Source organism: Canis lupus, chromosome 27 (assembly GCF_048164855.1).
Source record: "Canis lupus baileyi chromosome 27, mCanLup2.hap1, whole genome shotgun sequence".
Classification (NCBI taxonomy): Eukaryota; Metazoa; Chordata; class Mammalia; order Carnivora; family Canidae; genus Canis; species Canis lupus.
Window position 1 is genome coordinate 25104595 of NC_132864.1, and position 12854 is coordinate 25117448.

Consider the following 12854-nt stretch of genomic DNA (forward strand, 5'->3'; position numbering starts at 1 on the left):
GGCCCTGAGCAGTGGTCATTTTCAACTACAAATCTTCTGGGAATAAATGTCACCACCTAAGCTTCCACCCTCTGAGAGGGGGAGTAAAGCAAGGGGAGGAACAGGGGACCCCCTTGACTGAACTAGGAGCCCAGGGCACAGCTGGCCAAAGAGGCCCAAGGGTTGTGATGAATGAGGTCATTAAGTACTGGACTGCTGCATTAACACCATGCTGCCAAGCTCCAGACTTCTCTGGGGTGGGGCCGGGGCTTCAAAGCAGCTTTAGAAGGGGTAAAGTGGAAAGCACCCCTCAAGGCTGAGCCTGGAGCAGCCTGGCTCCCAGAGGCTAAGGTGAAGAGAGCTCACACGTACAGAGCACTTACGGGACTGGGTGATCTTACTGATCCATCAACATTTTGTCCGATCCGTTATCATAGGGCTGTGGTTAAGGGCAGGAGCAAGACTGTCTGGGGACAAACCCCAGGTCCACCACCTCCTTTTGGAAAAGCCTCTTCACCTCCCTGAATCTAGCTTGTCCCATCTATAAAACAAGGTTCATTTTGGGGTTTAAAGACTCTCATTACAGTGGTGGAGATGTGGATGATAATAGATATGGGGTTCTGAGAGCCAGAGGGGTCAAAGATACTCCAGCTGATAGAAGTTGGGTCTGACTCCAGAGCTCTCACCATTATCATGGGCCACCGCTCTGGAGTGAGACATTCATCCCCAAGGCTGTCATCTACTAAGTGCTGGAAATGAGTCTCAAACCCCAATCGTATAAGATTCGCTGCTTAAAAAAAAAAATGCAGCTTGTTAGCCAACACTGTCACTTCCCAGGTGTGGAGCCTAGCACAAGTCACTGAACCTTACATCCCAGAGTTGTTAGGGATGGGTTCATGGAAATGATGCTCTGCGAGTTCTTAGGAGCTCCTGAGTGACCTGGCCATCAGCCCCTGACTGTAGGCTGGATTCAGGTCTCCTGATTCTCAGGAGAGGGCTCTAGAAACTGTTTCTATTCATCCCATATCAATTATGTGAGAGTCTCCATCTCCATAAGGAGTCACATTTACTGGATTTGTTTGTAAAGGGTTAAAAATTCTCACAATTATTGCTCCCGTTTTATAGATGGGACAAGCCTAAGTTCAGGAAGGTAGTGGTGGAGCTGGGGTTTGAACCCAGGGAGTCTTGCCCTTGAGCCCATGCCCTGGATGGCTGCACTATGGCATCACCCAGGCTCCCAGCAGGTGCAGCTCGTGGGGTGGCGCACCACGGCGGGGGGGCCCTTCTGGATCCCTGGCAGCAGACAGCACTGGCTGCTCCCCCACCTCCCCCGCACCCGGGCCTGCCCCTCCCCCTACCTTTGCCCTTCCAGTGGGCATGCGCCGCAAAGCCCACGTGGCCGCCGTACTTGCGGTTGAACTCTGCCATGAGTGCCTTGTAGGGGTTACGGATGAGCAGGATGGCTGCATCGAAGGCCTCAATCTCCTTCTGGCCGCTCTCATGCGTCTTGATGCAGATGGTCCTGCCGCTGCGCCAGTGGTCCCGCTCGCCTTTGAAGCCTTCCCAAGGTGGGGGGGGGGGGTTGGGGTATGTGACCGTCAGTGCAAGGAGTCCGGAGTCCCGGGCACTCCCCGGGGCCACCCAGGAATCCTCCCACGTTCATGCATTTCCCCCCGGATGTGCGGAGCACCTACTGTGTGCCAGGCACTGTGCTGAGAGGTGGGGATAAAAATCTGCAAGAATATCCACGGCTCTTGCTGTCTTTGGGAGCCAGATTATGCAGATCATGACATAAATGAACATAACAAACCCCTAGTGCTGCAGAAGAGACATAGATTTCTTGCTCAGGTGCCCCAAGAGGCGCCTGACAGTGATGCACTGGAGGAGTCTTCTTTGCATGGAGTCTACACCTCTGGGCATGGCTGCATGACTCACTTTGGCCAGTGGAATGAGGACAGAAGCGGGTCTCTATTAAAGACCCAAGGTGCATCATGTTTGTTCTTGTGTGCGCCTGCCATCACTGTGAGAAGGACATGCGCTAGAAGGCTGTTGGTCCCAGATGGTGACTCGTGGAACAGACATGGGTGCCACAGGCAGGTGCTGAGCAGCCCAGCCAGCCTAGCCAAGATCACTGATCTGCTCAGCGTCATCCAGAAAGGTTTCCTGGAGGAAGAGGTGCTTAAGCTAACTTGTGAAGGATGAGGAATTTGCTAGCTCCAGAGAGGAAGGAAAGGGTGCTGGGAACAATAGATGCAAAGGTCCTGGGGTGGGTCAGAAGAAATATGTCATGTGTGTGACTGCTGAGAGCAGAAAGAAGGGAGTGTAAAGCTGGATCAGATTTTAGCAGTTGTGATGGAGTGTTCAGTACTAAGACCACAAAGATTAGGCAGCCCTGAAAAGGATTTAAGCAAAAGAAAGCGGGACATGATCGGATTTTCATTTCAACAGCTGAGGAACTGAGAGAAATTGTGGGTGGCCGCAGAATGTTTCTCTGGTGCCAGTTGTGTGCTGGACACTGGCCTGAGCCTTTTATGTAATTAGGCAACTCCACGCTTTCAGTGATCCTCAGAGATTTTATGGATAAGGAAACTGAGGCACAGATCAAAGATTTTGCCCAAGTTACAGAGTGAGTGAGAGGCAGAGCCAAGATTCAAACCAAGCTACCCAGGCTCCTGAGACTGAGTTCTTGAGCTTCTTGCTCTCACAGGAGCTAAGGCACTTGGATGGCATCTTGAAAGCCAAGTAGAAATGTTCTGGGACTGGGCCTTCAAGATACTGGCTGTGTTTCAACTCACTGTTATTTCTTTGGGCCTCAGTTTCCTCCTCTATAAAATGGGACCATGCTGCTTTTACTTCACAGGGCTGTTTGAAAAGTCAGTGAGGTACCTAGGAGGACTTAGATCAATGGCTGCTCAACCAGAACAAGTCTTGGGGTGACACTGTGGGCCAAGAAGCCACCGTGCTCACTTTTTCTCGCCTTACCCCTTCACAAAGGTTTCTGAGGCTCTACACTTTGGCTTTTAAGGTGGATTAAAATGAGGCCAATATGGTACCTACTCCTGTCCCTGGAGATCAGGTTTCAGACAGGTATAGCACCCCCCATACCCACCCCACCAGGGTCACAAGGTAGAAGAGTCAGGAATGGACTGTCATTTCCAGAGCCAGATTCCATCCTGGCACTTGCCAAGTGAAGCTGCAGGAACCAGTCTAGCCCCGGCCCATGCCCACAAGGAAATATTAACCCACTGCCTTTGAGGCCCATGGACCATGCAGTGTCATGCGACAATGAGGGATGGGGTCTGGAAGCTTGAGAACAAGTCTGGGACACAGATGTTTACCCACAAGGTGGCACCGGATACGATTTCATGGCATGCAATCAGGCATTCCATCGGCAAAGCTCCTCATGACACAGACAAGGAACTTCCCATCTAGGATTGTGTTTTATCTTTGTCAAAATGCATTTCGCCATGAGCATAGCAACAGAAAAACACATGCGGGGGTTACAAAGAATTCATACAGGTTCTCAGAGAAGAAAAATAAACAGAAACCTGGCAGAGTGGTCAAACTAGTCTAAGTCAGCTCTCAGATCACATTTCTCTCTGTTACGTGATGGAGTCAGCCTAGCACGGTGTTTATCAAGATACAAAAACAATGCACATAAGAAAAGACCTGCTCTAGATTCCAGATTTGGGTCACCTAAGAAGTTAGTTTGTAGGGTCTGCTGGAGAAGTAGGGAGGTGGAGAAGATTTAGAACAATGCCTCCCAGAGAGAGGAGTTCTATGTCTAGGAAGAAGCCTTTAAGCCACATGGGATCCACCTGCCTGTGGAACTGGGGATGGTGGCTGGAGGATCCTCCAGGGAGGGCCATCTAGGTGATTACACAGCATTCAGGGATGCAAGCACAGGGCCAGAGCGGAATTGCTGGCCTCCACTGCCAGGGGCCCCCCCTCCCCTCCTCCTGAAACAGGACCCAGCTCCTCCATTGCATCAAGGGGGAGAATTTAAATCCCATTACTTTGAGGGATCATCACACTAGCAGTTTATCTGGGGCACCCACGTGAGCCTCAGAAACTCTCAGGAGCTGGACAACAGTCCCAGGCTTTGGAGAAACGAACTTGTGGATTCAGGGCCAGAATAAGATATACATTCTCCTTCCCCCTCATCCTCCATATGACAGTTGTCAGTGCACTTTGCAGCTAAGGAAGCCAGCATGGAAAAGGGCAGGGGCAAAAACCCCACATTTCTGCATGCCCTGGTGTCTACTGGGCAGGAACGGCCTGCTCCTGGTTCTGCACATGGACACTCTGCAGGCTGGTGGTCCTCCAGGGGTAATGGGGTTGATTTGGGGGCCGTCCTCAGAAATCCTTTCCTGTATCAGCGGGGCCGAGAGGCTGCCTCATCAATGTCCTGGGGCATCCAGGGCCCCCAGGAGCCTAGCAGGGCCTTGGTCAACTCCGGGCAGTCAACCCAGCCCCTCTTGCCACAGAGCTGGAGCCTACACTCGGGGCAGCGGGGTCCCTGAGATGGGGAGGGGGACAGGGAGGGAGAAGAAGGGGATCCCAAGAGAAGTAGACACAGAAACAAAATAAGGAGAAAAAGATCAGAGGCACAAGGAAGGAAAAAGCAGGAGACAGAGCCAGCAAGACCAAGAAAGAGACAGACAGACAGATAGATGGACAAAGACCCAAGTCACGTTTTACAAAGGGCCATCGTCTCTGGGTAAGCGGCAGGCAGAGCTCAAGTGGTACAGACGCTTGGCCTCCGGGAAGGGAGAAGCCACCCATCCAGACATGCCCTCTCCTTCCCCCCTCCCTCCCTCCCTTAGCAGTCCCTTGGAGGGGCAGCCTGCTCAGGTGCGAGGAGAGAAGGTTGCAGAGGAAGTGCCAGGCAGTCCATCAGACCTAGGAGGGCCCTGGGGGTCACCCACCCAACACCAGCTTGTTACAGAGGAGGAAATCGTTTCAAGCTGGGTGTGGGGTGGGGGAGGATGCACCCCCACTTATCCAGCTAGTTAGTGGCAGGGATGAGGGAAGAAACCCTAAAATACTCCAAGCAGCAGGAGTCCCTGGAGCATGGGCTCATCCTACAGAAACCACCCTCTCTGGGCCATCATTGAGGCCCCTCACCTCCAGTCAGTGGGCTCTTGATGTCGTTGTCCCCCCACCCCCGTCCCCTACTTCCCACCCCTGTCCCTGCAGCTGAACATCCATCTGAAGCTCTGCGGCCAGAGGGGTATTTCCCTGCCTGGCCCATGGCCCCAGGATAATGGGGTTCAGGGCCTTTGCCTACCCAGCTCAGGCTGCTCCTTCCTGCATCACTGCCACAGCCCTCACCCCTCCCACGGTCCAACACGCTGCCACCAAACCCTGTTGTTGACCAACTGCTCTGTTTCCTCCTCCTGCTGCTTGTCACATCTCCGCCTCTGCCTGGGGCTCCCTCCACGCCCTTCGGGTGAGTCCTGTCCACTTCTGCACAACCCTGCCCCGGACCAAATCACAGAATATATAAAGCACCCACCCTGTTGCGTCCCTGGACTCATGATCCCATTGCAGACATTCAATAAAACACCCACAATGCTTAGCATTGCTAACCGTGACATGATAGATTTATAACAAGGGCCATGACGCAGGGATGCCCTGGGTACAAGGAAGACAAAGCAGGAGGACACGCGAGTCTGCCAGCAATGCAGTGGAGGGGGTGTGGCCCGTGGCCTGGGGAGCAGGTTTCCAGGCAGATGGGATGGGATAGGGGAGGATCCTGACCTCCCAGGTAGATGAAACCCATGGGCACAGGGCTAGCGTGTTCTCAAACCCAGGACCCAGCAGGGTTCGGGGACTTCCTGAAGTGTCTCTCGGCTGCAGAGGTGATGTTGGGAGCGATTCGAGGTTAGCAGAGCTGACTAATGCTATGGCAGGGGGCTCACCCACGTGTCTGCACCCCACTGCCAGGCCCTAACTCCCAGGGCCAACCCACCATTGCTCCACTGGGGCTCAGCACACAGGAAGCAGGTTTTTAAGCCCTTCACGAAGGGGGAGCTGCTCCAAAGGCTTCCACTGCCTGTGACAGGCCACAATCTGCTCTTTCTCAGATGCACTGAAGGAAACCTTTCTACAGTGTGAGCCAGAGGAACAGCCACGGACAGTTGATATTCTCTCTCTCTTTTCTTTTTTAAAATTCTAGTATATGCCTCACCCCATTAATGATCAACTCTTGATATCCACCCCCACAAGACTCGAGTCAAAATACATCTAGCAGGGACACCTGGGTGGCTCAGGGGTTAACTGTCTGCCTTTGGCTCAGGTCATGATCCTGGAGTCACCGGATCGAGTCCCACATCAGGCTCCCTGCATGGAGCCTGCTTCTCCCTCTGCCTGTGTCTCTGCCTCTGTGTGTGTCTCTCATGAATAAATAAAATCTTTTATAAAAATACATCTCAAAAAAAAATACATCTCATATTCTCTGAATGTGGTGGGGCTGGAGGTGAGAATACAGACTTCCTAGTCAAGGGAACCCAGCAGTCTCTGGAATACTGGGAATCTGCCCTGGAATCACCTGGGGAGGTTTTAAAAAAAACATGGATGTCACAGCCCCCACCCCACCCCCCCAGGATCCTGATGGAAATGGTTGCGGGTGCAACCTGGGCATCAAGAGTTTAAAAGTTCCCCAGGTAGAATGTCTGGGTGGCTCAGTGGTTGAGCGTCTGCCTTCAGCTCAGGGCGTGATCCTGGGGTACTGGGATCAAGTCCTGCATCGGGCTCCCCAGAGGGAGTGGGCTTCTCCCTCTACCTATGTCTCTGCCTCTCTCTATGGGTCTTTCATGATCAAACAAAATCTTAAAAAAGAAGAAAAAAAGCTCCCCAGGTAATTCTACTATGTAGTCAAAGACCAACCTCCCGCCTTTGACTTTGCCTAATAGCTGATTGTCCCCCCTTTCAGGTCATTAAAAAATAATGTGTATTTTAACACTATAGCCTCATACACATGGTCTTATTATATATTTTCAAAGCTGCCATTGAGTTCAGTATTGACATATCTGTACTATAAATGAGGAAACTGAAACTCAGAGGAATAAATCTTGCCCAAGGTCCCATACCTGATAAGCAAACAGGTCAGTCTAAAGATTCAACCTCCTGACTTCACCTTTTGTTTTTTCTTTTTAAAGATTTTATTTATTTATTCATGAGAGACACACGGAGACAGGCAGGGACACAGGCAGAGGGAGAAACAGGTTCCCTGCAGGGAACCTGATGTGGGACTGGATCCCCTGACCCCAGGGATCATGCCCTGAGCCAAAGGCAGACAGACACTCAACCGCTGAGCCGCCCAGGTGTCCTCCCAACTCCATCTTAAGATTCAGTTTCCCTCTGTTTGAAGTTAGGAGGCTGAGTTAGAGCAGAGGTGGTAAATATCTGGCACAGAGCTCACCATTCCCCCTTTATACCCTCAACCAGGCATCACTACTAGATTAAGGCATTTTGTTTCTGAAAGACAAGAGAACCTCAGAATCCTCCTTAAGACCTCATCCTAAAACAGGGATTCACTGGAACAGACACATGAGATGAAAACACTTTGCATCCCTGGACTAACAATCCTGAGGATCCCTGTATTTGTAAATTCTAGAATTCCCTAAATAGGGTTGCTGCCCCAGCCCCAGAAAGGTTAGATGTGGGCCAGCCATGGAATGCTTCCTGAGTCTCCTTTTCCCTGCCACTCTCCAGGACAAGCCAGAGAGATTCCAGACCGTGCCTGGGCTTCTCCAGGAACTCCCATAAAGGCTGCACAACACAGTGGTTAAGCGTGCAGATACCATTGACAGCCAGGCCTGGGTTCAAATCCTGGTAGAAAAGCATGCAAAACCCCCAGCTGGGAGCCTTGTGCATATTTTGCGCTTGATAAATGATCGCTTAAACCAAAACTAAAAATTAAACAATATATAGAAGTTGGGATTCTTGCTAACTCCGTCCTCCAACCTGTCCCTCTTCATCCTTTTTAACCTTCCTCCCTCCCACTTCTTACCCTCAGATAGACACCCCCTGGCTCTCCCTGAGCTGGCATTCAGGGATGGCTCTCTGTCAACACCACGTTGTGCCTGGCCAGTGCCTGGCCCCCGGACCATAGTATTCACAGCTTACATTTATTGCACACTTATTCTATGCTAAGCGTATTACACGTCGCAACTCGTTAACTTTCACAATGACCCCACAAAGTACATACTGTGATCTTTGATTTGTGCATGATGACACAGGATCAGAGAGCAGCAGACACTTGTTCAATGTCACACAGTCAGGAAGGGGTCTTCATCTGGTTGGCAGACACGAAGACCCACAGCCACGGGCTGCCCCACATATGGACAAAACCTCTCCCAAACAGAGCTGCTTCCCTTATAACCCCCACCATGCCTGGGAGGGGGCTTCACACCCAATGGGGATTTCACCCATGATTTTCAGCTCCCCAGTAAGAGCCCCCTGGACTTTCTTGCCTGGGTGATGAAGTCAGAACGCAGGCTTTGAAACTGGAACACACTAGGGTGTAAACCCTCAACAGTCCTTTGAAAACAATCTGTGTGACCTGGAGTAAGTTACTTCTCTCCAAGCCTCAGTGTTTGCATCTGGGAAATGGTACCACATCCTATGTCCCAGGTCTATTGTGCAGGGCTAAATAAAAATGTAGCACCTAGCAGGCGGCCAAGAAAGTTTGTCCGTGGCCATCTGAACCTACATGAAGTGCCTGGCACAGTCAGAACTGCATAAATGCCTGCTGGGAAACCAAGCTTGGAAGTACATCCAGAACATAGCAGTGCTCAGTAAACATCTATGAATTAGATGAAAATAAAGTACCCACACAACAGATATCATTGTCTTCAGGGCAGCTAAGATACCTGATGCATAGAAGGTGCTCAATAAATGTCCCCCAAATGAACCTAGTTTTGTCCCTCTGTATATGGCATAGAGTTGCTGGAGAGGGCCTTGCACATAGTAGGTATGCAAAGGTTTATGGCACCCTAATCAGAGACGCACATAGTAGGCTCTAGGTAAGTGTCCATTACTGAACAGATGCCGCTCAGGCAAGGTTTGTGGGGTATAAACGAAGGCAGGGTATCAAGCACACAGTAGGTTTTCACAAACATGCCCTGGTGAGCTGAGAGGCACATACTAGGTACTCGGGAAGGGTATTCCCATGCCCTCCCCCAGGGGGTCCTCTCCACTCCCCTCCGCCTCCTCACCTTTGTTGTAGAGAGAACCGTCAAAGTAGTAGCTGCCAGTATAGAAGCCCGTGGCCAGCTCGATGAGATGGCGAGCCCACGTGTTGCCTGCGCCTGGGAAGCTGGCCAGCGCGATGAGCTGCTTGGACTTGGCTGGGAGGAACCGTCTGTCCATGCAGCGGTTGTCTGCAAAAGGCAGGACGCAGTCAGGGGCGGGGGTGGACGGAGACCCACCCCCACCACTTCCCAACCATGTGGCCCAGGGCCTGTGATGGAACTCCTTCTGGGCCCACATCCCCGTCACAGGGTTGACATGAAGGTTATATGAGATCACAGATGAGAAGGGATGGTCACACAGTAGGGATTCTGTGAATGTCAGCTAGGAGGAAGAGTCTTCTCTCCTGCCTCAGTTTCTGCCTGGCATGGAGAATCACTCTCTCATCTTACCACCCCACACCCACCTTCCTTGCCTCTATCCATTTTCCTATCTTTACTCCTTTAACTCCTTAAATTTCAACACTCTAACACAACAGATCTGGCAACGTACTTATCAATTACATCTTTTGAATGTGAACTTCTCATGGCAGGGCTTTTTCTCTTTTGTGCACTCATCGTCGATGTGCATTTCCCATCATGAAGAGTACCTGGACGTGGGAGACTAGATGAAATCCCTCAAATGGCATCTACCTCACGGCATCTAGTCCAGGGTTCTGACTCTGGTTCTGACCCCATGTGTGGCCTGGCTCTTGCCATCTCCCAGGCCCATCCCTCCCACGCACCTGCCAGCCTCTGGGGTCCCTCCATTTCCTATCCATGCTCTGCTCCTTCCTGACCCAGCAGCACCTTGGGTAGCAGGAGCCTTCACCGCCTCCCGCATGCCTTTGCCAGGCAGAAGGCTTCTCTCCGTGCACTCTGCTGAATCAGCACTGCTCACCTTCCCTATTCGCTGGGCTATGGTTCGAGAACATGCTCCATCCCCTCCTAGTCGCTCAACTCAGTGGGTACTTAAAGGATTATTTGCTTATAATGTTCTTTTGCAGATTCCCCTGCACTTTCCTTATCATCTGGCACATAGTAGGGATAATCCAAACATCCTGAATGGATGACTGGACAGATTATGTGGATGGCTGGGTGGGTGGAAGGATGGATACAGTGGTGGGTAGACGGGACGGATGAGGAACAATGGTATTACGTGGCAGGGATCTCATAAGGATTGTCATTATACACGTAATATGTTAATATGCTTCAGTGCTCAAAGGGAAGATTTTTTTTTAGCCTTTGACTTTCTCATGTGTAAATGGGTGGGGACAGGTGGGTACCATTCTGATTCTCTAGATTCTCTGGCTTTACAGAGTCCTCAGGATGCCACTGTTGTCAGAGCCCCAACACCTCCCAACTGCAGCCCCCCCCCAGAGCTAAGAAGGCACCCCCCTGATTTCTTTTGATCCCTAGAGATGCAAGAGAAGCTGAGAGAAGGCCTGGCATGGGGGCCTCTGCAGTGGAAGAGAAAGAGGGGAGGCTCCTAGGTTGGGGGGGGGGTTCTAGCCTTACTTCCTCACTCTGGGCCAATGACCTCCATCCTTAGTTACAACAAAGGGACAGCAGACAACCCTGTCTTCACCTGGCCACGGTTCCCCTGCCCCTGAGCTCACCAGACTGCTCTGCATCCCATGTTCCCCGTCCCTCCTTCTCCTGGGGTGGAGAGGGGCTGCCCGTGCTCCCGTGCCTTGGTCTCATCTCCTCCCTTCTCCCCCATCCTCCCCCCCTCCACTCACCCAGCTGGCTCCATCACATCAGCATTCACACAAAAACAAATCACTCCATCATTACAAAAATCTTTTTCGAGGAACCATGCTCTGTCCTCACCGCATTCCAATCCCACTTCTCGCAGAGCTTGGCCACACTCCCCATCCCACCTTCTCCTCCTGCTTGCTCCCAGCCAGGCCCCTCTGGGCTCCACCCGGCTCCTGCATAAAACCAGTCCCCCGCTGGAGGCACAGGTGGCCACCCAGCACTCCACGCAGTGTCTGGCACCACCCACCATCCCACCCCCCCTGCACAGAATTCCTTTCAGGGTTTCACGTGGTCTTTCCTATCCTGCAGGACCAGTCAGTACCAAGATCTTACTATGAGCCACAGTGAGGTCTCTTAACAGCCCATCAAGGGAAAGCTCTGAAGTCCTCAACTGAGATTCCAATCTGCCACCTATTTGCTGGGTGCCCTGGGAAAAATGATGGATCTGAGCCTCAGTTTCCTCACCTATAAAATGGGACTACTGACAACATGGTGCTCTCACGAGGGTGACATGGGGGAGCGTGTGTTAACAAAGGGCTCACGCACTAGGAGTACCAAGCAAATGCCCCTCAACGTGTTGGGGCTTCCGGCCAGGGAGCCAGCTCTCTTCTCCCACCCTGCCAGGTTCAATCTGTTCAGAACAGACTTTAGAAAAAATAAATCTGGTCTTTCTCTTTGCTGAAGCCAAGTAGGTGTCTAGGAACGGTTTTCCTGGAAATACACCGCAAAAAAAAAAAAAAAAAAAAAAAAAAAAAAAAAAAAAAAAGCTTAGGTGTGTACCTTTCTTGTTCAGGTCTCCTATTTTGATAGGAGTATGGATTATCCAGTTATCTTTGAATAGCACCCTTAAAATCTGTGCATTTCACAATATGTAAAAGGTCACTTAAAAAATCATTAGTAAATACTGAATTAAAAATCATTCAGTAAATACTGAATTATAATTAATGAATGTAACAATGTTTGCAACTTACAGTTGACCCTCAAACAACATGGATTTGAACTGTGCAGTTCTACTCCATGCAGGTTTTTTTTATAAATACAGTACACTACCTTAATAAATGGTTTTCCTTAAAGTTTTCTTAATAGTATTTTCTTTTCCTTAGCTTATTGTGATACAGTGTATTATATATGTAACATACAAAGTATAGGTTAACTGTTGATGTTACCTGCATGGTTTCCAATCAACAGCAGCCTGTTAGGAGTTAACTTTGAACTCCACAGAAACTTAAATGTAGGGGCACCCAGCTGGCTCAGTCAGAAGAGCATGCAACTCAGTCTCCAGCTTGTGAGTTCAAGCCTCATGCTGGGCATAGAGATTACTTAAAAATAAACTTGTAAAAAAAGTTAAATATGGGGGCACCTGAGTGGCTTGGTGGTTGAGCTTCACACATGCTTCACACGTATTCTCCATTTAATCCTGTAAGATTATTAGCCCCATGTTATGGGAGGAAACAGGCTGGGAGGGGGGAGAGTGGTGGGCAAGAATCTTGCTCACACAGCTAGGCCATGACAGCCCTGGCATTAAGACCCAGCTCTGTCTGGTTCTAAAGCTCTGCACGCAGTATTGCCTCCAGCACCTGATTTGATTTACAGAGCTTAGACACCAAATAAACTTTCTTTTTAGGGCTGAGAACAACAGCCTTTACCTCGGGAGTGGGTCTTGGCCTCTCAGGCAGCATTTGAATGGAGAATGTGGTTTTTTGGAGAAATTGAAGGGCCAGGTTCCCCCCCCCCCCCGCCCAAATATTTCATGATGGGGGGGGAACAATGTCAGGCCTCCAGAAAAAAATGGAATCACACCGTGAACATTCATAATTCATGGAAGATTTTACATTTGTCAACATTGTTACATTGACTTGATCCTCTTATACCTCTTCA

At 50.6% G+C, this 12854-nt stretch overlaps 1 protein-coding gene across 7 annotated transcripts in view; it reads right to left on the reverse strand.

Moving 5' to 3' along the window:
• Positions 1–12854, reverse strand: part of WSCD2 (WSC domain containing 2) — a 119261-nt gene that overhangs the window by 6907 nt on the left and 99500 nt on the right. For all 7 annotated transcript variants that reach the window (XM_072802972.1, XM_072802975.1, XM_072802969.1 and 4 more), the window contains 2 exons: positions 9204–9368; positions 1338–1538 (listed from right to left, as the gene is read on the reverse strand). In XM_072802972.1, coding sequence (XP_072659073.1) covers positions 1338–1538; positions 9204–9368 — 366 coding nt within the window. The remainder of the gene's footprint in view (positions 1–1337; positions 1539–9203; positions 9369–12854) is intronic.